Raw genomic sequence first — 21,602 nt, 5'->3', positions numbered from 1 at the left:
GCAGTTGTGGGATGTCTCAGGAGAGCATGTGACAAAATCAATGTGAAATTTTTTTAAAAGCTGGGACCTACCATCTTTCAAAACCATGTCGAAAAGTCACTTCTTCATTCCATCCTAATATGACTCTGGTCTTCCATTCGCATTCAACATGCATTCATTCATTTTCTTTTCTTTTTCAAAACCACATGTTAAGTGCCTACTATCTACCCAACATCAAAGTAATGGGAATACAGAGATAAATAGGTTACGTAGGCCCTGCACCCGAAAAGACGGCGCCGCTCTGAGCGCTGGAGTCGGTCAGAGGCCTGAGGGGAGCCGGCGATGGTTTTGACCGTAGGGATGATGCTACTGGACTGTGTCTTAGAAAGACGTTGCGGCAGGGGTGTGGGGGGTGATGACGCAGAGGGTGTGCCATCTGAGGAGGAACCCGGGAGCACGCCCCGCGGAGTCCCGCTGAGAGATGAGGGGGAGAGCGTAAGGCAGAAATTCAGGTCCATCCTCGTTTACTTACTAATGCTAACCTCTTCCGCAGTAAAATTGCAGATTGAATTTGGTTTGCTTTTTTTTTTTTTTTTAGGTTTGCTTTTTTAATGTATTTGTTTTTAGGAAAAAGGTCTAAATCTGCCTGGGAAGAGACGTACGTAGATGGAACTGTTATATGTAATTAATTTCACACTTATTTCACCAGTTGTAGATGCTCATGGTGATGGTGCCAGGCCGTATTCAAGGAAGAGGAAAACAGGCATAAGTGCCGAGAAGCAGTCATTTAAATTGGTGTGACTGTGGAGAATCCCTTTGCTCAGACCCCCACTCATGGCCTGACCCAGCCTGAGGCTTGATAGAAACTAGTCAGCCCCTTGGGCCTCACCCACACAACAGATGAGTTGGGCTCCTGAGGCCTTTTATCTCTAAAGTTCTAGGATTCTGATAGCAAGTATTTCTCAGAAGAGATCGCTTCTAAGGAACGTTGTCAGGAATGACTCTATACGGTAGCTCACTTTTGAAAGCACTCCCTGACGTGTCTCTCTTTTCCCTTCCTGGCAAGTGCTTCCTGCTTATAAGTAACATCCATGCTTTCGCAGAGATAAAATTTTAGTCATGCAGTAGCTGTTCCTGACTTACTGTTCGGATGATTACCCGCTTTGGGGTTAAGAGCCAGACCATGGAAACCAAGCTGAGTTTAAACCTCAGCTCTGCCATTTCCCTCCGTGTGATGCTGGGTCCTCAGTTTCCCCAGCTAGAAAATGGGGCCAATGATGGTGTTAACCGTTACTTACTTTTAAAATAATATCATTTTGCAAAATTAGGCTAAGTCAGCAGTTCATGTGGAATGCTTTTCTGAAACCAAAGCATTAGGTTAGGAGCAGAACTAAGACATTTTACGGACTCTCTTTTTCCAGGATTTGCCCCAGTGTTAATTTAGGTAATTGACACTATCAAATATCACACTTAAGTTAGGTAATTTTGAATTTAATATTGTAATGCTGATTTGAAGGCATGAGGAATTAATGGCAGTGTTAGCACTGAGCACATGAATGTGAGGGTAAGTCTTTTTTTACATTTTTTTAAATTGATTTCAGAGAGGAAGGGAGAGGGAGAGAGAGAAACATCAACGATGAGAATCATTGATCAGCTGCCTCCTGCACACCCCACACTGGGGATCGAGCCCGCAACCGGGGCATGTGCCCTGACTGGGAATCAAACCGTGACCTCCTGGTTCATAGGTCACTGCTCAACCCTGAGCCACGCCGGCCAGGCGTATGGGTAAATCTTGATACAAAGTTTTGTTTGGAACTCAAAGCAAAGATTTACAATTGAATTATTATTTTTTTTTTTTGGTGTTTTACTTGGGTAAATTTTTGCATCTCAGAACATTCTAAGGATGTAGTTTATTGACTCTATAACACTCTCCTACTAAATACTGAACTTAATTTCATTTTACTCCTTTTAACATAAGCCACAGTATTTATTTATGTATTTAATATCTTCTGGTTTTCCTTAGCGCCAAACACCAAAGACTTGGATGTTTTTCTCCGGAAACAGGAATCGGGGTTCGGCTTCCGAGTACTGGGAGGAGACGGCCCTGACCAAGCTGTGAGTGTGAATCCTGGGGACACGGCTGCTCCTGGCACAGCTGTTAAGTGGCAGTTTGGTAGAAGAGGGTGTTTTTGTCATTTTCTGTTTTGTTGTTTTTTTAAAGATTTTGTTTTCTCTGTCAGTTTCGTTAACATGAGAAGAATTGCATTTCTATTAAGTGTCGTAGTCCCTCCTTAATTTGGTGCAGCTAAAGCTGGAGGTGAAAACTGGATATGTTGGCTGTCAATCAGACAGGAATTAATTTCTCTGTGTGCCTAGGGCTTATTTAAAACCCTTTCCTTCCTTTTGCCTTCATTAAAGAGATCTTAAGGCATTTTCCGTTTCTAAGAAACCTGTAATTCAAAATCCTATTTACCACGGTCACTCTATCTTCCAAATGTTCCGCCAACAGTTGGCACGAGCCATGAATATTATGTCACCTCATCCGTATTACTCGCCTTATTATTAATGGGTTGACATTTTTATGCTCAGAAATTTGCCATTTCATTTGTTACCTATGAAACCAGAAAGATATAAAATAATGAATGTTTCTGTCCAGGAAGCATGAGGGTTATGTTTTGCAAAGCATTTAAAATCCAGAATTTTATTAATACGCGATTCTGGTGTAAAATTAAAGAGCAAACGTGGTGGGTATCATTCTTAAGTTCTGCCCTTAGTTTGAATGACTAAGAAGTAATGTGCTTCTTTAGAATTTAAGAATGTATTGAAGTGGGTTTTTTGTCTAATATCAAGAAAGACTGAATTATGATGATGCTTGGAAGTTAGGTGAGTAACAATAATCTTTTCAAATGACAGGCTTTCTTCTGTTTCTGAATAGAACATTTGATTGCTATAGTATAAATGTGTCCCAGTGAGTCCTATCGGTTACAGTTAATACAGTTTCCCCTATGTAGGCCAGGCATAGGGACCTTCATTATTTCTGATGATATAGTTTTGTTTGAGCCCAGCTGGTGTGGCTCAGTGGTTGAGCATCGACAGATGAACCAAGAGGTACCAGTTAGATTCCTGGTCAGGGCACATGCCGGGGCTGCTGACTTGATCCCCACTAGGGGACGTGCAGGAGACAGCTAATCAATGTTTCTCTCTCATCATTGATGTTTCTCTCTCTCTCCCTTCCTCTCTCTAAAATCAACAAAAATATTTTTTTTTAAAAGAGAGAGTTTTGTTGGATTGCTTCCTGTTTTGTTGGCACTCATAGTGGTCATTTAGACATTTTAAAAATTTATCTCAAACAACTTGGAAGAAACCTTTCTCTTCAATGTCAGGTTTTGGCAGCTCTGAAGTTAGCCCCAGCACTGGGGCCTGCCTAATTGCAGGACTTTAACGGCAGCCAGCGGAATGACCTAGACACGCTCACCTGGAAGCCGCTGTACCTTAGCCACTCTGTCCCCTAAAAATAGTCACTGCTTTGAGATTTAGGAACCAGAAATGCTTCTGTTTGATGTACTGAACTTGGACTGATAGCGGCATGCGACGGCAGCGGCGTGAGAATTACCCAGCTGCTGTGAACAGCGTGTGAAAGGTTTTCCTGATGGCGACAGACTTTTGTCGACTCTTGTAGCTGCCCCACAGAATTGGGCTTTTGAGTTTAATGGTTTGGCTCTGTTGCAGTGATGGTGGTGATGGCGGCACTTTTTCAAGTTATTGCGCAACTCGGTGTTTCCTGTCTTCTTTGTGCCCCGCCCCGAGGGCCCAGAGGGATGGTGTGGTTACTTAAGGGGCCGCTGTGGGGAATGGCCACTGTCTACGATGTCGCCTTTCTAAATAGGACCGCCCCAGAGCTGAGCGGCCGTCACCTGTCGGTTTGCACAGCGCTGGGTGGGGGAGCCTTAACCAGTCGTTAAGGGTCTGGGCCGGCTGTCTTGTCAGATCTACATCGGGGCCATCATCCCTCTGGGCGCCGCCGAGAAGGACGGCCGGCTGCGCGCGGCCGACGAGCTGATGTGCATCGACGGGATCCCGGTGAAGGGCAAGTCCCACAAGCAGGTCTTGGACCTCATGACCACGGCTGCTCGCAACGGCCACGTGCTCCTAACTGTCAGGAGGAAGATCTTCTACGGAGGTACTCGCACTGCTGCTCCGACGAGTTAAAAAGAACAGAAACTCGGGCCCCTTCCTGCGGGGGGACGGGGGGATGGCAGGTTCTTTTACATAATCTGTGGAATAGTGTGTGAGACAGCCCATTGGGCGGGACCCAGGGCCTCATTATGGAAGGTCAAAAGGATTCAGAAACAATAATCACACTGTCAAAAAAGAAAAAGGTGGGGGTCCATAAAATTAGATTAATATATTGATGATTTTACCAGGTTAAACCTGCTTTCTGAAAACAAATACAAAGTTATCTAGTCATACTGAGGCGTCCCACTCGCTGAATATCAAAAGATTTTGGATCCTGATGAAATCCTACATTTTCAGAGGACAGAATGCCTCTACTTGAGAAGTTTTGGTATCATGTAATTTAACATTTATTGAGAGCTTACTGTGTCCCAGGCCTATGGATTCCGTCATTTAACCTTCACAACGCTGTGATGTAAATACTGTCATGATCTGGTTTTACAGTTATTCCCAGAAAGGTTGGGAGACACAGAACTGGCGGGGACTGAAGTGGGTGTTTAATTACAGAGCCCGCCGTCTAGACTGTGCACTCAGATACGAATCTCCCTCACATTTTTCTCATCAACAGCTTTGTGAATGTTAGATAGGAATTTTGAGAGGTGAATTCTTGCCACTTACAGTCTTAAAAGGACAGCCCTGTAGTGCGGACGGTGAGCCCCCCGACGGTGGGGGCACGGACCCCTTCGGTGAGGAGTGCCCGCGCGGCACAGCGAGGACGTCCAGTGTCTGCTGACGCGACGGTCTTTGCACATTACCCCGTTTTTGTCTTTATTGATTAAGGTCTGCATTACTCTGAAAGAGCGGGGCACTGTGTTTTTGATGGCAGCATCCTAAGCAAAGCCCACGGCGCTTCGGGAAGATGGGGCATTTAGGGGTGCACACAGATGCCAGTGCATGCGGCCTCCGTGTGAGCCACACGCAGGGGAGCGGCCTGGCCACCCACCGCTGGCTCCCTCCGGGGCGGCATCGGAGGCAGCGTCAGGCCCACGTGGCATCACTGGAGGCATTTAGCTAATTCATCCTGACCGTGAATTATGCCCCGAAATCCTTCATTTTTTTCATTAATGATTGGACGTTGGTGGCACTTGGTTGAGATTCAAAAGCAGTGCTAGGATCGTGTCGATTTTGAGCCAAAACAGACAATGTACTTGTGTAGTCATCGATGGTGGTGTGTTGTGGTTGTTAATGGTGGCTTCTATCAACGTATGGCACAGAATTTGCCTATTTAAAAAAATCAGGACTAACTTCCTCGGAGAAATCCTTGGAGAAAAGGGGGAGGTTAACTGGCCATTTGCTGGGGACGCCGTGGGCCGACTCTGCCCCAGAGAGGTTGCTGTTCTGTGGGCAGCTCGCCACGTGCCTGCGAACTGCTCCTGGCTCCCTCATCCGGTGCCATCACCAGGAAACTGCGGCCTAAACGCCGCCATGTGGGAGCACTGTCCCACCTGTGATGGGCGGCACCCTGTCCTGGTGCGGCCGCTGCCCAGGCGTCATGAATCTCAGCCCCGGCTCTCAGGGCCATTGAAAGTTGATCTTAAAGGGAAGCTTACTGCACCATTTCTCATCATTGGCACTTGTTAAAATTACTGGTCAAGGTTAAAACCTTTCTGGAATTCTAACAGTTTCAAGAACTGTTTTCCTATCAAATTTGACGGAAGCTTTGAAAACCCCCTTGATAGTGAGGTCCTATTGTGTATTTCTCTAGTTGTTGACATTAAGGGTGTTTCAGTCCGCAGACAGCTGCCGCCCACATCTGCCCTCAGATTACGCCCAGAGCTTGGCGGGCAGCTTTTCTATTCTGTTATTAGAAACTAATTTTTTTGTGGCAAGCTTAAGCACAAAAACGCTTTCGTGCTCAAAAAATTATGATGTGTATTGATCCATGTTTATTGTAGAGAAACAGCCTGAGGATGACAGCGCCCAAGCCTTCCTCTCGACACAGAACGGGTCTCCGCGCCTGAACCGAGCGGACGCCGCGGCCAGGCCTGCGCCCCCGGAGGCCTATGAGGTCGTCTTGCAGCGGAAGGAGAATGAGGGGTTCGGCTTCGTCATCCTCACCTCCAAAACCAAGCCGCCCCCAGGAGGTGAGGGCCGCTGGGCCTGCCGTCGCGACCTCCGGGTCCAGCTTCCTGAGCCTCCCACTGGGGGTTCACGAAACTGACCAGGAATGAGGCTCAGGTGGCTTAGAGACGTCACTCTTTAAGAACGATGAATATTTCCTTGGTTTCCTCCTAGTTTATGTGTCATCTCAGATTCCAGGAACGAAGGGTTCGCGGCTCAGTTCGCATCAGGATTCTATGGCAGTATGTGGGGGACGGGACCTGACTCCCCGGGAGAGGACAGAGCTGAGTGTTCTAATGAGGGGGCACAGGTCGCGTTTTTAATTCGGAGAAATCGTGTATGCAGCAGTGAATGCCATGCTAGAAGCAGTTGAGAGGAAGCAAAACAGATTAACAGAAAACCCTTGACCCAAATATGTCTTCAATTGTCCCTTTGTGTTATTTAACAGTAATTGCCGTATTTTACCTCTAAAGCGACCTTCTTGTGCATGCTTCATTGAAAGGCAAACATTTTGTCAGAACCTTTGAAAATTAATCTAGATATCCTGAACTGGCGTAACGGAATATGCTCACCTGTGAGGGATGAATGTATTCACTCCCTCACCAGAGAGGACTTACTCCCAGCATGTTCAGGGCTGTTATGATTCACCAAATAGAAAATGTGTCTCATCTTAGTGTTTCTAAGAAATAATTATCTCTAAATGTAATTAGAAAATCCAGATGAATAAGAGAACCGGCAAATGATTCTTTATGTATCATGTTTGTCTGGTAACGTTGTTTTTCTTAGTCAGGTGATAAGCATCTCTGACCACATGACAAATGCCTCTTGTCTTTGCCTGTGGGTTGATTTCTTGGGTCGTGAGATCCTTTCAGACGAGATGGGCACTAGAATCTTAGTGACAAAAGCCAACACTTTTGGGAGCCCAACGAATTTGCAGAAATCTCGCTAAAAGGAATGCCCGCGTGTGAAGGAGGAAGCCAGTGACATGATGAGTTATGGCTCTAGTGTCAGGCCACTGCTCACTGCTACTGCTTTCCCTTTTCCATAAGCAGTTGCCATGGTAACACTTGGAACTGTCTCTGGTGCTGTGAGGATGATTATGTGGCCTGATTCAAAAACTGAAAGAAAGCAGCTTTTAGGTGCCTTTTATGTTATGTCGTTGGAAATCAGGATTTCCAAAAACAACCATTTCAGATCATCGTATTCTAAACCTCAGTACAATAACCCAGCCTTCCAGATTAACCAAGACAATGAAAGATTATTACTCGGTATGATGGATGCTACGCACTTTTTATATCGAAGCTATTCCTTTTCTCAGACTATAAAAATCAGGGGGGAGTCCACCTTCACCATAAAACTGAGCAATATGGAGGAATTCAGTAAAATCAGTTGCATTACTTAAAAAGTAATTTCTTGCTGTTTCGGTGGTTGTGTGTGCCATCGGTCTCTATAAGATAGTGTCATCGGTGTTGGGCTCTGTGACCTGGCGACCTTGGGTTCAGGCCCTGCTGGAGTCTTGTAACAGCTTCTGATCTGGGCACATGGTTTCCCCTCTAAGAGCTCCAGGTTCCTCTGTGAGGGGAGGACGGTGGTACCGATTCCTGTCTTGCTTGCGTCTGCGGATTAAAGGAGCTACAGCCCAGAGGCCCGTAGCCTGGACCCGTGCTGGCCGGTAGCCGCTGCCGCCACCGCCATTATCCTCGGCATTATTTGTGAAATTGTTTGTCACTGTCTCTTGATCTTTTTTTAAAAGAAGCTTTGAGAAGTTTATTAATACTTGAGTAATGAGATGGGAAAGAAAGCTCAATTAAAATGTAAGAGTGAAGCAGCAGCTAATGTGCGGCAGGAAATGAGTGTTTGCAGCTCATTAATTATCAGCTTGAATAGTAAATTCGGCTTAGGTTGGCACTGCATCTTACATCAAGTACTTGGGATTTCAGTCGGGTGCAAAGCCAGAAGTGATCATCGCACTGACATGCTCGTTAACGGGCTCACAAGACGCGGAGCTGCGAGCAGCCTCCTAGGACCCCGGCAGCTCCTGGAGACGGAGGGAGGCCGGAGGCCGGGCCGGTGAGCGGGACGAGGGGCCCTCACGCAGACGGAGCCAGCGCCGCGCACTGGGAGGCAGAGGAGGTCTGGTTTAGGGAAGAGAGCACATCAGAGCTCAGGCGGGGGCCTGCCTGTCCGAAGGCCTTCCTTTATGGGCCTGGCTTTGGTCTAGGTCGGTCTCCAGCTCAGTATGGACTGTTTTCCTTCGGACACTTGTCACAAGGGCAGTTCCCAGTGGCGCCTCTCGCAGCAGTTCTGAAGTCTGCGGCTCCGCACGGTGACTCTGTCCGCGGTCGCTGGCGGGCCCCGCGGCATCAGTGCTAGGTGAGGACCCAGAAGAGACTCCTGTTTCGGGTGAAGAGGACTGGCTGGCTCTTGCTTTGCCAGGACTTCAGCGTGTTCGTGTCTCTCTCCCTCATCCGAGACTTTTCAGTGCTGGTTGCAAAGGGTTCCTTTGAGGAGGGGCATTTCCAGCTACTGCCCTCGCTTTTCCTGAAACGAGAGCTTTGGAGGGCCTGTGAGACGGGCTGAGGCCGGAGCTGGATGGAGGCGGATGAACGGGCTTGATGGCAAAGGTCTGTAGGCTTTTCTACCAGAGAAGCCGCGGCAGGCGGCGGACTGTGCTGAGCTGTGTGTGCTCCGAGGGGCGGCCTTGAAGTCCCGGTCCTTCCTGGGCCCGTTCAGAAGCTGTCTTCCTCCTGGTCTCTCGCTGTTCCTAACCGGCTTGGCCGTGTCGCTGTCCGCGCCGAGACGAGGACAGTCCGATGCTTTTGCTGTCCCTCGTCCCGGAGGCCCCGTCCTCGGGTCTGAGAGGGAGCCGGGACTCGGGAATTCTGGCTGATGCTTTCCCGAGTCCGAGCCACGCTCTCAGGCCGAGGGGCTGGCCGTTTTCTTCCCGGGGGACCTAGAGGGAGCGCTGCGCCCGAGGAACTCTTTCTGGGAAGGAGAATAGCCGAGGTATCGATGTGCAGAGTCACCAGGGCCCCGTGTCAGCCCCGCGTCTCTGGTCGGCCACTGGTGGTGCCATTAGTGTTGGCTCCCACCTGACACAGGACGTGGCCCTTCCTCCTGCCACTTGCCTCTCCACCTTGTTTGTAAGGAAAACAGCATTGTACGTGCTTGAGATGATTCAGAGCTAAAAGGCACTTGCTTCCCACATCGACCTCCTCGGCTTTCAGATCAGATCTCTCTGTGAAACCCTGGGAGGGCCGAGGAACAGCAGCGTCCGTGGGGACGTCAGTCACGGCCAACAGCAACTTCCAGTCCCAGGTGAGGGCCTGTCAGGCCTCCAGCCCTCGCTGGTTTGGCTCAGTGGATAGAGCGTCAGCCTGCGGACTGAAGGGTCCCGGGTTTGATTCCAGTCAAGGGCACATGCCCGGGTTGCGGGCTCGATCCCCAGCAGGGGGCATGCAAGAGGCAGCCAATCAATGATTCTCTCTCATCATTGATGTTTCTATCTCTCCCTCCCTCTTCCTCTCTGAAATCAATAAAAATATATTTTTTTTAAAAAGTAAAATGTCTCTAATAGGCACCAAACAAGACCAGAAATACTTAAGCAAGGAGCCCATTGCTGTGGGAGTTAAACCTCATCAGAGTGCCCCTTAAAACTATTAATTGTCCCTTCTCATAACAGGCAGCAGTCACAGGCCCAGGAGCCTGCGGGGTCCACGGGCTCAGGCGGGGCGTCTCGGAGACCCGGGAAGGAATATCCGTGTCTAGCACAGATGCCCCACCAGTAACAGGAAAGTGTCCTGATAGTTCGTCGGGAAAGCCGTTAGCCTGTGAGCCCGGCGTCCGTATAGAACCGCCCAGGTCTGTGCAAAGGGCGTGGCCCAGCTTTGTCCGGTCAGGGTAGGGTTTTATCCATGGGCCAAATAATGTTAACATAAAGCGTTAATGTTCTAATTCCACTTCTTAAAATTCCTAACTTTAAGAAGATCTAAAGGTCTAAACACAAGGAATTAATTTTGCTCTAGAACTAAGTACGATTCATTTGAATGGTCAGTCGTTCCACTACACGTGGACTTCTAACCAAGAACTTCCGCGTCCTCCCTGGAGTTTGAACTGCGTTTATCCACAAGGTCCCTCGTGGGAGTCAATGCCCTGTGAGATCCGCAGGCTGTCTCATTGTAGCCGTTTCTAACACACCCACGATGCGACAGCCGGAACGGCCAGCGACAGACAAGGGCCAGCACACTGGCAAGATGCTCTCATCGTATCAGCGAGGTCAGGCATCTCTCAACAGGACTGTAGGATGACGGTATAAAGACTGTGAATGGAAAACAGCAAAGGGGTTGGTATGCTGGGGCTGCAGCTATGTGAAGAGAATGCATGTGGCCTGGCCAGCATGGCTCAGTGGTTGAGCATCGACCTATGAACAGGAGGTCATGGTTCAATTCCTGGTCAGGACACATGCCCAGATTTTGGGCTCAAGGCCTAGTAGGAGGCATGCAGGAGGCAGCTGATCAATGATTCTCTCTCGTCATTGATGTTTCTCTCTCTCTCCCTCTCAGAAAGCAATAAAAAAATATATTTTTAAAAGAGTGCATGTCGGCAAGAAGGGAACGGTTATAGATACGGAAATAGCAGCATTTAGATAGGAGGCTCACATTTGGTGCTTTTTTGCTGTATTTTTCAAGAATTTTCTTTGATGTTGTGTTGAATTTTTAAATGATGCTGATAAATCTAACACTAACAGATATTTTAAATAATTGAAAACCTGGGGATTTTTTTTTCTTACAGTTATTCCTCATAAAATTGGCCGAGTCATAGAAGGAAGCCCAGCTGACCGCTGTGGGAAGCTGAAGGTGGGAGACCACATCTCAGCAGTGAATGGGCAGTCCATCATCGACCTGTCCCACGACAGCATCGTCCAGCTGATCAAGGACGCCGGCGTCACTGTCACGCTGACAGTCATCGCTGAGGAAGGTAAGGGAGCAGTCAACCTAGATGCCCCGAGGGGCCCAGAACCTGCAGAAGGCATGGCTCCCTCTAATGTGCCCTGGAGTCTCATTGTTTGCCTTTTCTGTTATATATATATATATATATATATATATATATATATACATATACACATACACACACACACACACACACACACACACACACTAGAGGCCCGGTGCACAAAATTTGTGCACGGTTAGGGTCCCTAGTGGCTACCGGCCTTCCTTAGTTCCGTGCCGCCCCCTGGTGGTCAGCACACATCATAGCAAGTGGCCGAATTCCCAGTTAGTCAAACTCCTGAGAGGACACTTTGCATATTAGGCTTTTATATATATAGATATTTCAGAGAGGAAGCAGGAGGGAGAGAGAGATGGAAACATCAATGATGAGAGAGAATCATTGATCGGCTGCCTCCTGCATTCCCTACACTGGGGATCGAGCCCGCAACCCAGGCATGTGCCCTGTCCAGGAATGAACCATGACCTAGTTCATAGGTGGACGCTCAACCACTGAGCCATGCTGGCTGGGCAGCCTTTTCCATTTAATGGATTAAAACATTTAAAGTGTCAGTAGCTCAAGACAACAGTAGCTGCGGCTAGTGAGTGGTGGCCATTTGTGTGCCGGGAAAGTAAGCAGCCAGCAGCGAGAGATCGGTAGACTTTTCCGACCGTGTGTCCTTTTAAATAGTCTTAAGTCTGCTGGAGTGAGGGAAACCCTGAGGAGCTCAGAGTCACGGAGCCTCGGTCAGGCCCAGGCCAGCTGCCTTCGGGGAGGTGGCTTCCTCTGGGCGGCCCCTGTAAGGGGGGCCGGGAGTGGGTGGGAATGGCCAGTAAATGGGGCGTGAAACACACTTAGTGTCTCGCTTTGCATTAAAGCTGCCTTTGGTCAGGAATTCCTGCTTAGGAACCATCTTGAATAGCCCCGTTCTGTTCTCTGTGAATTACTAGTGCTCATCTCATCTTTCCCGATTGTGTAAAGCCACTGAGAAGCCTGAAACAGCAGAGCTATGAGGCGTCAGTCTTGCATATTAAGATGTCGGGCACTGCAGTGCATATTGGTGTCCGTTCCTCCCACGACCTCTAACCCAGTCCGTCTGTTCTCTTCCTGCGGCCCCACCGCCCTGTTTTCATCTAAGGAGTCACCCAAACGTCCTGTCTGCCCTGGGTCCTGGGCGGACACCGCTTGCTGGGGCCCCCTCATGCCCTTCTGAGGCCCGGGTGATGGGCTCAGGTTTCAGCCCCATCAGCCCTGCTCAGTCACGGTCTTACTCACTGCGCTGTGCCCCCTCCCTCGGTACTTCAATCTCCTACGTTTGCTGTTTGGACGGGATAAGACATTAGAGTTCCCGCGTTAGAGCTGTGCGTCTGACCCTCTGACAGTCCGGGCCCATGACTGCCTTTGAGCTCTAGCTGCTGCACTCGGTACCAAAGCTGCCTTCAGGACAACAGGCCTGGAGCTGCTGCCCAAGAGGCGGGAACAGATGTGCCTTTTCCTCGCCTCTCTGTGCTCTTAGAAAGCTCTGCCTGCGTCTGTTTTCTAAACGCTCGTCCACTCTGGGGTGGTCGTGGGCTGGAGTTCAGTGTCAGGCGAGATAACTGCTCCGGATGAGGGATGCAGCTGGAGGAGCGTGGGGCTGGCGGACGGGCCTCTGCTCCCGCCTCCGCAGACCTGTCCCCTCCTGCAGTGGCTCAGAGGGGGGGAGCTCCGGAACCCACAGGGGACCAGGCGAGGAGGCGGCTCCTGGAGCCCGTCCTCACCGGCAGGACCCACGTGGGTTCCTTTCTGACCGTCCTCTGTGTGGACGATCCACATCAGGGTGGCGGCGGGGAGTGTGTGGAGTAGAATGTGACTCCCGTTCTCCTCCGTAAACATAAACATGACTCCGGGGACACGGGGAAGGCGGCCACGTTCCTCCTCCCACAGCCGGCCACTGAGGCGGGAAGCGGCACCATGTGTGACCGCCTGGTGCCCGTGGACCCACTCGGCCTCCACATTCTTGGGGACAAATGCTTAGTTCTGTTTCCCCTCCTTTGAACAGAGCATCATGGTCCACCGTCAGGAACAAACTCAGCCAGGCAGAGCCCAGCCCTGCAGCACCGGCCCCTGGGACAGTCACAGGCCAGCCACGCGCCTGGCGACAGGTGAGGCTTCTCCTCAGCACCCACTGCCCCCGCCCCGCCCCGCCGTGATGCGGAGCAGCCGGAGGTCAGCACGCGAACCTGCATCTTCCACCTTCAGGTCCTTCCTGGTCCCCCTCCCTCCATCCCGCCCGACACGCGGGCACTGGAAGGTTCCACGGCCCCGCGGGCTCGGCCACTCGGCCCTGGTTGGGGAGGGAAGCCCCAGCCCACAGAGACTGCTGTCTCCGAGGCGACCCGAGCAGAGCAGTGCTCATACCTATTATTTCCACTTCGGTCACAGCACTGGCCGTTAACACTCGGTTACGGGAAACTCGGCGCAGCCCCTCCCGGCGTTGGCGCGCAGAGCCGTCTGTGTGGCGCGGTCGGCTCCCGGGCCGCAGGCTGTCGCTCGGGTGCAGTTCCTTTGGCGCGAACTGCCCGGGACCCCTGGCCCTGCGGACGGGACGCTGGCGGAAGGCCGGTTTCTGCCCGGCATCTCCGGCATCCCCGTCCGGTGTAGCCTGTCCCCACAGCAGTGTGCCGGCGGGTGGCCAGGCCCAGCTCTGAAAGGAAATGGGGACGGTGCCTTGACGTGCAGCCGGTTTTGATTGCTCAGTTCAGAGGGGGCCCTGGCTTCTCTCCCGCAGTGAGACTTACAGACACTCGTGGGCGGACCACAAGCAACTCCCCCAGCCCGACGCGGCCGTGATCTCCGCTGTGGGCAGTCGGCACCACCAGGTGAGATGCCCACCTCCCCCCCAGTTCACACTGTGGTTTTTATTGCCAATCAGGTAAATTTGTTCAAGTCAGTCACTCTTGAGGACCTACTGTGTGGCTGGCAGTCCGTTTGCTTCCGGAGAGAATGGAGAACGAAAGGAAGGTTTGCCCAGTGGGTGGAGAAACTTGAACCCTGGTTGAGTGCTTAGAGCAGGGCTTGAGTTCCTCAGAGGAGCGGTGGGTTTTTCTCTTTTCAGGAAAATTAGTTAAAATCTACTTAAAGGAAGCACGTCCCCAAATTCTGTTCTCTGATTGACCAGCTAGTAGAGGAGACATGTAACCCCCAGATTTCGGCTGCATTTATAAAAACTGCGTAGCCCTGGGCCCGCAGCGTCCGCTCCTTCCTGCCGCCATGCAAGTGCTGCTGACGGTAGATCCTGTCCCCCCGCCGTGAGCCAGCGGCCCCTGCAGCCCGTATCCTCCCTTCCTCCCCTCAGGGCCTGGGCTGCTACCCGGTGGAGCTGGAGCGCGGCCCCCGGGGCTTCGGGTTCAGCCTCCGCGGGGGCAAGGAGTACAACATGGGGCTCTTCATCCTGCGCCTGGCCGAGGACGGGCCCGCCCTCAAGGACGGCCGGATTCACGTGAGTCGGCCTCGCTCTTCACCTCTGCTTTGGCTCCAGCGGGAAGTAGTTGCTGAAAGGGTGTGCGGACGGCTCTTGAGTCTAAGCAGCGAGATCTTGCGTCACTAAAACCCGAGGGGCACGTGCCTGCCAGTTCCCTCTCTGACCCAGGGCGCCCTTCTCTCCGTCCCTCCCCTCCCATCGCTCCAGCACCCTCGGCACCTTGGGTAGTGTCCCTAGTGGGCGCTCCACAGGCATTTGCGGGAAGAATAGAATGGGCGGATAATGCTTCTAGCTAATGAGAGGATTACTGTTACTATTTAGGGTTGGTTCCTGGAACCGATTGCTGGTAGGCAGGACCTGGGTTATCCGAAGCAGTTAGCACACAGTGTAACTCGCTAAAACAAGAACACGTGAACTTGTAATAGCTGGAGAGCTGTTGAGAGTATCTGTGGGTCTCAGGCTGGTCCTTAAATCTGCTTCAAATGTAGAGAGGAGGAAATAAGGTTTCCGGCAACGCTACTGAGAAATCGGCCGAAGTGGGAAAAGTTCGCGTTAAGGAATAATGTCCATGTTTAACATGGAACAAAGTCAGAAAGTATAGGATCCGCCATCTCCCAGGCAACACGTTCTCCCTGTGTTAGTGCGAGTCTCACGGCCGTGAGGTGGGAGCCGGCCCCGTACAGAGTTCACCTGAGGCTCAGCGAGACGGTCCCTCGCCGGGTGCCGCAGCCTGTGGCGGCTGCAGAGGGACCAGGCCTGTCCTGCCGATGCCATTGGGAGGCCTGTGGGCTCTGGACATGTTCTGAGATGATCATGTGAACAACTGTTAGAAATACTATTTTTAGTGGATGTTTTAAAAACTGTGAGATTGCCTTAAAGATAGTGTTTTTTAAGACAGCCAAATTTTTCTTTATCCCTTCTTCCTTCTGTTCTCTTATTCTCCATCCCCCACAATTTTTTTCAGTAATACAAACCTGAACATGACTTTGTGCTATTTGCCAAACAATGTATTCTCATCCCATTTTAAAATTTTAAAGTAACCAAGCTGTACAAGGATGTCTGCATTTCCCTCTCAAAGTGCCGCGGTCTGCCCTGGGCCCTGCACTGGTCCCTACAAAGCTGAGCTGCCAACATCTTCAAGCCCTGGCCCTCTTCCGCTCCCCCCCAGTTTAGCTTAAACAAAAACGACACCTGGTGGCAAATCCGTTCAGTTACAAATTTTATGATAATTTACTTGTGCTAAAACAATAAGAACTGTACAGGTCTGGATAGTGAATTTAAGCCAAAGACTGTGCTTAAACTTCATTATAACCTCAGTCATGCTTTCTAAGATGCACCCAGAGCACGCTTCACATGCTGTCTGCTCTAATTCTCTCTTCTCTAGCTACCAGCGGGATTATACAGCTAGTGCTAATTTGTCATCTACTTCCTCATGAAAATGTTTCTTCTTCGGTCACTTACAGGAAAGCTGGGCTTTTTAAAAATCAATTATCTTGCTTTTAAAGATTTCTTTTCCACTTTGTGAAATCTATTGATCTTGTTTCTGATATCCTCCTCCGTTTTTTTCAAAAGTATACAGCAAAACACTTACTCTCCTTCAGAGTTTACTTGCAATTGTTACATTGTGCTCTCTACAGTGAACTAATTCATACGCATGCCCTACAGCGGTTCTCAACCTGTGGGTCGCGACCCCTTTGGCGGTCGAACGACCCTTTCACAGGGGTCGCCTAAGACCACCCTGCATATCAGATATTTACATTACGATTCATAACAGTAGCAACATGACAGTGATGAAGTAGCAACGAAAATAATTTTATGGTTGGGTCACAACATGAGGAACTGTATTTAAAGGGCCAGAAGGTTGAGAACCACTGCCTTAGGACTTTTTTGGAAAGCCCGAAAATAGGTAACTTGACACTAACATACATTTGTGCTTGGTTTGTAATCATGTTCTATCCCTTTAAGTCCTCCCAACGCCCCCATTTCACAGAGAGGGAGGCGAGCCCCCTGTGGGGGAGGAGGTGGGTGACGGTCGCGGCCTCCCGCTGCTGCTCCTGGGAGCTTAGCAAGCTCAGGTAGCTATTGCTTTCACTAATTTTCCCTTGTTTTGTTCTGAAGCCAACACCCTTAACTTACTTTTCACTTTGAAATGTAGTTTCAAATCTGGAGTAAAATCCCTACCATCATCTTGAATCAGGCCTTGTGCAGAAGTTAAACTTGTCCGTGTTTTTCCTCTAAAAATAGCAGACATTTCTAGGAAGTAGCAGAGGTACTGAGGCATCTTATTCTAATCCCTAGTTTTCTAGGGCAGCAGCCACCAACCGGTGGTCCGAAAGATTGGCGACTGCTGTTTTAGGGAAATCATTTTACACTACAGTAATGAAATATGAGCCGGTTATTGGATTTAAATCCGTCTCCACATTAATATATTCTCCAAGGTGAGTTTTAGTTTTAATCTATGAATATTTCATTTGGTTCTTGATTTCAAGATGCCCAGCTCCTGCTTCCTAGTCATGTAAAGCTAGACATTCCTCTGCTGCCACCGTCTGCCCCTCAACGCGAGAGCGGGCGGCGCTGTGCACAGGTGAAAGGTCTTACCAGTGGAAGGGGCGCTGGGCCAGGCTGAGCGGCTCTCGAGTCCACGGAAGCGAAACGCGTGACGGTGTGTTGCTCCCTGTCTAGGTCGGGGACCAGATTGTGGAGATCAACGGGGAGCCCACACAAGGCATCACGCACACGCGCGCCATCGAGCTCATCCAGGCCGGCGGGAACAAGGTCCTCCTGCTGCTGAGGCCGGGGACGGGCCTGATCCCTGACCACGGTGAGCGGGGCGCCTGCAGCTGCAAAGCGAGAGGGTCTGGAGGGTCAGCAGGAGGAACGTGCACTGGGAGGGAGAGTTACCCGCCCAGCCCCAGCAAAAGCCAGAGTCAGCTACAGCCAGCGGCACCGCATGGTTTTCATCAGTTATAAATAATATCACAGAATAGGTGGCTCCAGGCAGGACTTTGCTGGAATGGGATACACGTGAAGCTAATTTCAGCAGAAAATGCAGAAATGTGCCTGTAAAGAACAAGGTTGTCAGAGGCGAGTGGTTTAAATGTCAGGAAAAACACCTGAAACCTCTGCAGCTGGCATTTATTCCGCAGCGGGAGCTGCTGAAATGTCTGCCTGGGTTGGTGCCCTGGCCTAGAAGGAGGCGGCCCCTCTCAGCCTGCGATCCTCCGCCTGTCGCCTTCCGCCGCTGCGTGTAGCCGTGCGCCCGGCGACGTCTGTGCTAACTGCGCTGCGATGTGTCACACAGTCCTGGGCTTTCTCTCTTCCTCCTTCAGGTTTGGCTCCTTCCGGTCTGTGCTCCTTCGTGAAACCTGAGCAGCATTAAGGCTTTCAGGGCTTTTCTTGGTCTTTCCTTAAAAAGACTTGGTAAATCTGCATGTCTTGTCGATCACTTCCGTCTTTTATTTTTTTTCTTTTTAGTTAAATGATGCTATGAAATACATCTAATTCTTCTGCTGCACTTTTCAGTTTCCTTTTGACATTATTGACAAATGCCCGCGGACCACAGTGCGGTCTCCTGTATTAGCGAGTTAGCATGTCCTTAGGCTGTGGCCATTGGTTAGAGCTAAATTAATACGCCTCTTGGACCAGGTAGTTTGGCCGAATTTTAAGTTTTAATTGGGCTTTACACATAGTAACTGGAAAAAGTGAATCCTGTCATTTGCTGTATATTTAAACGCCCTACCCTGGATGTACAAATACAGCTGTCTGCACACACCTGCCTTTCTAGAGACACTAGGACTAGTGTGTAGAGCGACCTAAACGCCTGTAAACGGTTCCGATGCTCATCTACTTCAAATGGCTGTCATAGTTCAAACCTTACTGCTCCCCACTCAGCCTTCTAACACTTAACTGTGTTCCACTCACCTCCTCCCCAGGCGATTGGGATCCCACTCACCCTCCATCTCCCCACGTGATCTACGACGAACAGCCACCATCGGCCCCGTCCTCGCGGTCCGCGTCCACGTTTGAAGAGCCGCCCGTGCCGGTCACTGGAGACTCCGCGGCGAGGGCTCAGACGCGGGACCAGGCAGAACTCCAGGACGCGGCGCCTGGGAGGAAAGGCGCTGCCCATCAGCCTCTCCTCCAGAAAAACGCGAGCAAGAGGGACCCGCCTGCCAGCCACGGCGACAAGAACCTCTTACAAGTGGAAAACGGCGTCTCCCAGCGGGGTAGGTCCGCCAGCCCTAGAAAGTCCGCCAGTCGCTACGCGGAGGACCATCTAGAAACGCTTCCCGGTCCTCTCAAAAGTGACCCCAAAAGAGGGCCCCGGGACCGGTCCTCCAGCCCCGGGAGAGGGGAGAGTAAAAGCGGGCCCAGCAGAGGGCGCTCTTCAAGCCCCAAGAAGCAGCCGCGGGCCGAGGGCAGCGGAGACCGCCCAGGGGCGCCCGCCCAGCCCCAGCCGGCCTCGGCCTTGGACGGGGCCGGGCGCGAGGCGAAGCGGGGTCCGCCTGGGAAAGCCAGAGCGCGCTCTCCAGAGAAAAGCAGCAAGAGGCCGGAGGAGAAGTCGCTCCCGTCCAGGAAGACTCCTCTGGTTGCCAGCCAGGCAGCTGGGAGTGAGAGAGGAAGGCGAGCCCCCTTCGGAGAAGCGTCGGGAAAGAAGCCGGAGCCGGAGCCGGAGGCCGACAGCGGCCGGCGGGCGCCCATCACACCGGGCCCCTGGAAGGTGCCCAGTGCCAGCAAGGCCTCGGGCCCGACTGCGGTGGCCGAGAGACGGCTGTGACGGTCGTGTAAGCATTTCCCCCAAAAGTCGTTCTTCCGGAAACCCTCACGCCTGAGAACATTTTGACTTCGCCGGTCGCCGGGGCCCCGTGAAGGGCCCTGGTTCGCTGAGCCGCCGGCCCGGGCGCCTGCCTCGCCCTCGCGCTGTCCCAGCAGACGGCGTCCGGGACGTTAACTGGCCACAGCTCACTGTAGGTCTGTGCCAAGCTCTCAGAAATGGCTGCCCGCGTCCGTTTCCTCCTCCTCGCGAGGATTCCCACGGCCGTGACGCCGAGGGTGGCCTGGAAGCCACGTTCTCATCGCATGTTGCATGTTTACAGAGGCCCCTCGAGTCCCCGCAGGAAGGGGACCTCGCTCGCGGCTGCAGGTGGCGGTGCCTCTTCCGACAGCTCCCGCTGGCGTCCCCGCTCAGAACGGCGACGGTCACTGTCCCCGCCGCAGAGAAACGCAGGTAGTCGGAGACGGACCCCGGTTTTCTGTTTCGGTGCCGCTGGGGAAGGTGGTCCAAGGAACTTAAAGGTATTACTTACCACTGCCCGTGCCACGGAGCCCGCACTGAAGCCAGGCAGCGTCCTCCTCCCGGCCCCCCAGCCGCATCGTGGCCGCTCCTGGGGAACGCCGTGTGCTCCTGGCCGGAGAAGAACTAGCAGGCTCCGGTTTCTGGCCGTTTTGGTGGCACCTGCTGAGTCATTGGTGGTTAATTCATATTTGAAGCGTCACAATCAGAGCCCGTCTCTGCCATGCCAGCAGCTTCAGAGGCTGTGACCTCAGCCCCCTCGCAGCTGAGGACATGCAGGGGACAGGCCTCCCTCGCTCCACGGACTCCGTCTAAAGACGAGAAAAAGACAAGAAAGGGAGCCCACACCTCCGGTCGCCTGTGCGGACCCGCGGTCTCAGAACCACAGGAGAGGCGTGTTTGCAGCCCCTGGAGCAGCGGGCAGTAGCAGCTAGAAATCGAGGAACTTCTCAGAACAAAACCCTGCGGGGTGTCTGGACACACTGCCTGTCTCTCCGGTTCCTCTGGTTGTTGTGAAAGGTCGTGTCCAGGCCCCTCCCTCTCGGCGTCCGGCTGTGACGCTCCCTCCTGGGATGAGGGACTCAGCCCTGTCCCGACCCCCCTCCCGGGACCCCGGAGCAGCGCAGAACGAGGCTTGGTTACGCTCAGAGTTAGCGCCACAGACACGATTTACTTCCCCCGTCGCCCACAATCAGTGATAACCCTCCTATTTCTGTTAACTGTGACATGACTTGGATGTCATGTGTTGTCAGTCTGTGGCTGTTTCCTAAGTAACCTGTCACTGTATTGATTCTATTCTGACTTAGCAATGTGGCCTTGGAATGCTAAGCAAATATGGATGTACTGGTTGTAAATGTTTATATACTGTACAGTACCTTTATATATACACCTGAGGTTCTGATTAGAGAAAGATCTGTAAATGGCTCGCTATTTTTTATATAGATATTAAAAAAATCAAAAACCAACACGTGGTCTGAGTCCTCAAATAGATTTAGTCCCTCCAGGTAACACACACAGCCCTGCCATCAAGACGATGACTTAAACATATATGTTTACCTCTAAACCTGTTTTATACCTTTTATTGTGAAGAAAATAGCTTTGCATAAGTAACTTACTGCCACCCAAAATCCTTTCTTATACGTACTGGAAACGCACTACCAGCCTTTTCTCACGGGGACAGCGTAAGCCCAGTTACCACAAGGTCACAAAAGCTATTTTCATCAGACTATGTGGTTTCACATCTTAAAGAGTAACTTTAAGAGTATTTACTACAGGTTACACTTACTTTTAGAATGAAGCGTTCTGACTTGATTTTGTTTAATTCTTGGTATGAATAGGCCTCAAACCTATTTCCAGACATGGTTAATTAAATCTTCTTAAAGGGAAAATGAGTTCCTACCATCGCATGAACCCAGCACTGAGAGCAAGGCCCAGGCCCACAGTGGAGGTGGGACACAGCGGAGGATGCAGGAAGTGGCAGCGAGTCGTTTTCTTGTTATTTGGGTGGATATTATTTTCTTACTGATCACAAAGACAGTTCTGGGTGCTGTTATGTAGTCTCACTAGGAAGAGCAGACCAAGCTC

At 51.2% G+C, this 21,602-nt stretch overlaps 1 protein-coding gene across 4 annotated transcripts in view; it reads left to right on the top strand.

Moving 5' to 3' along the window:
* Positions 1-20,983, top strand: part of MAGI3 (membrane associated guanylate kinase, WW and PDZ domain containing 3) — a 141,130-nt gene extending 120,147 nt beyond the window's left edge. For 2 of the 4 annotated variants that reach the window (XM_036342680.1, XM_036342682.1), the window contains exons 13-22: positions 2,003-2,094; positions 3,967-4,159; positions 6,108-6,296; positions 11,065-11,250; positions 13,304-13,406; positions 14,033-14,123; positions 14,600-14,743; positions 17,408-17,546; positions 18,055-18,145; positions 18,658-18,768. In XM_036342680.1, coding sequence (XP_036198573.1) covers positions 2,003-2,094; positions 3,967-4,159; positions 6,108-6,296; positions 11,065-11,250; positions 13,304-13,406; positions 14,033-14,123; positions 14,600-14,743; positions 17,408-17,546; positions 18,055-18,104 — 1,187 coding nt within the window. In that variant the 3' untranslated portion in view covers positions 18,105-18,145; positions 18,658-18,768. Of the gene's footprint in view, positions 1-2,002; positions 2,095-3,966; positions 4,160-6,107; positions 6,297-11,064; positions 11,251-13,303; positions 13,407-14,032; positions 14,124-14,599; positions 14,744-17,407; positions 17,547-18,054; positions 18,146-18,657 lie in introns of all 4 variants that reach the window. The other 2 variants (XM_036342679.1, XM_036342678.1) reach the window with 1 other exon arrangement.
* The last annotated feature ends 619 nt before the right edge of the window (positions 20,984-21,602 follow it).

This window comes from Myotis myotis, unplaced genomic scaffold, assembly GCF_014108235.1.
Source record: "Myotis myotis isolate mMyoMyo1 unplaced genomic scaffold, mMyoMyo1.p scaffold_m19_p_18, whole genome shotgun sequence".
NCBI lineage: Eukaryota > Metazoa > Chordata > Mammalia > Chiroptera > Vespertilionidae > Myotis > Myotis myotis.
This window is presented reverse-complemented; position numbering and strand designations above follow the sequence as displayed.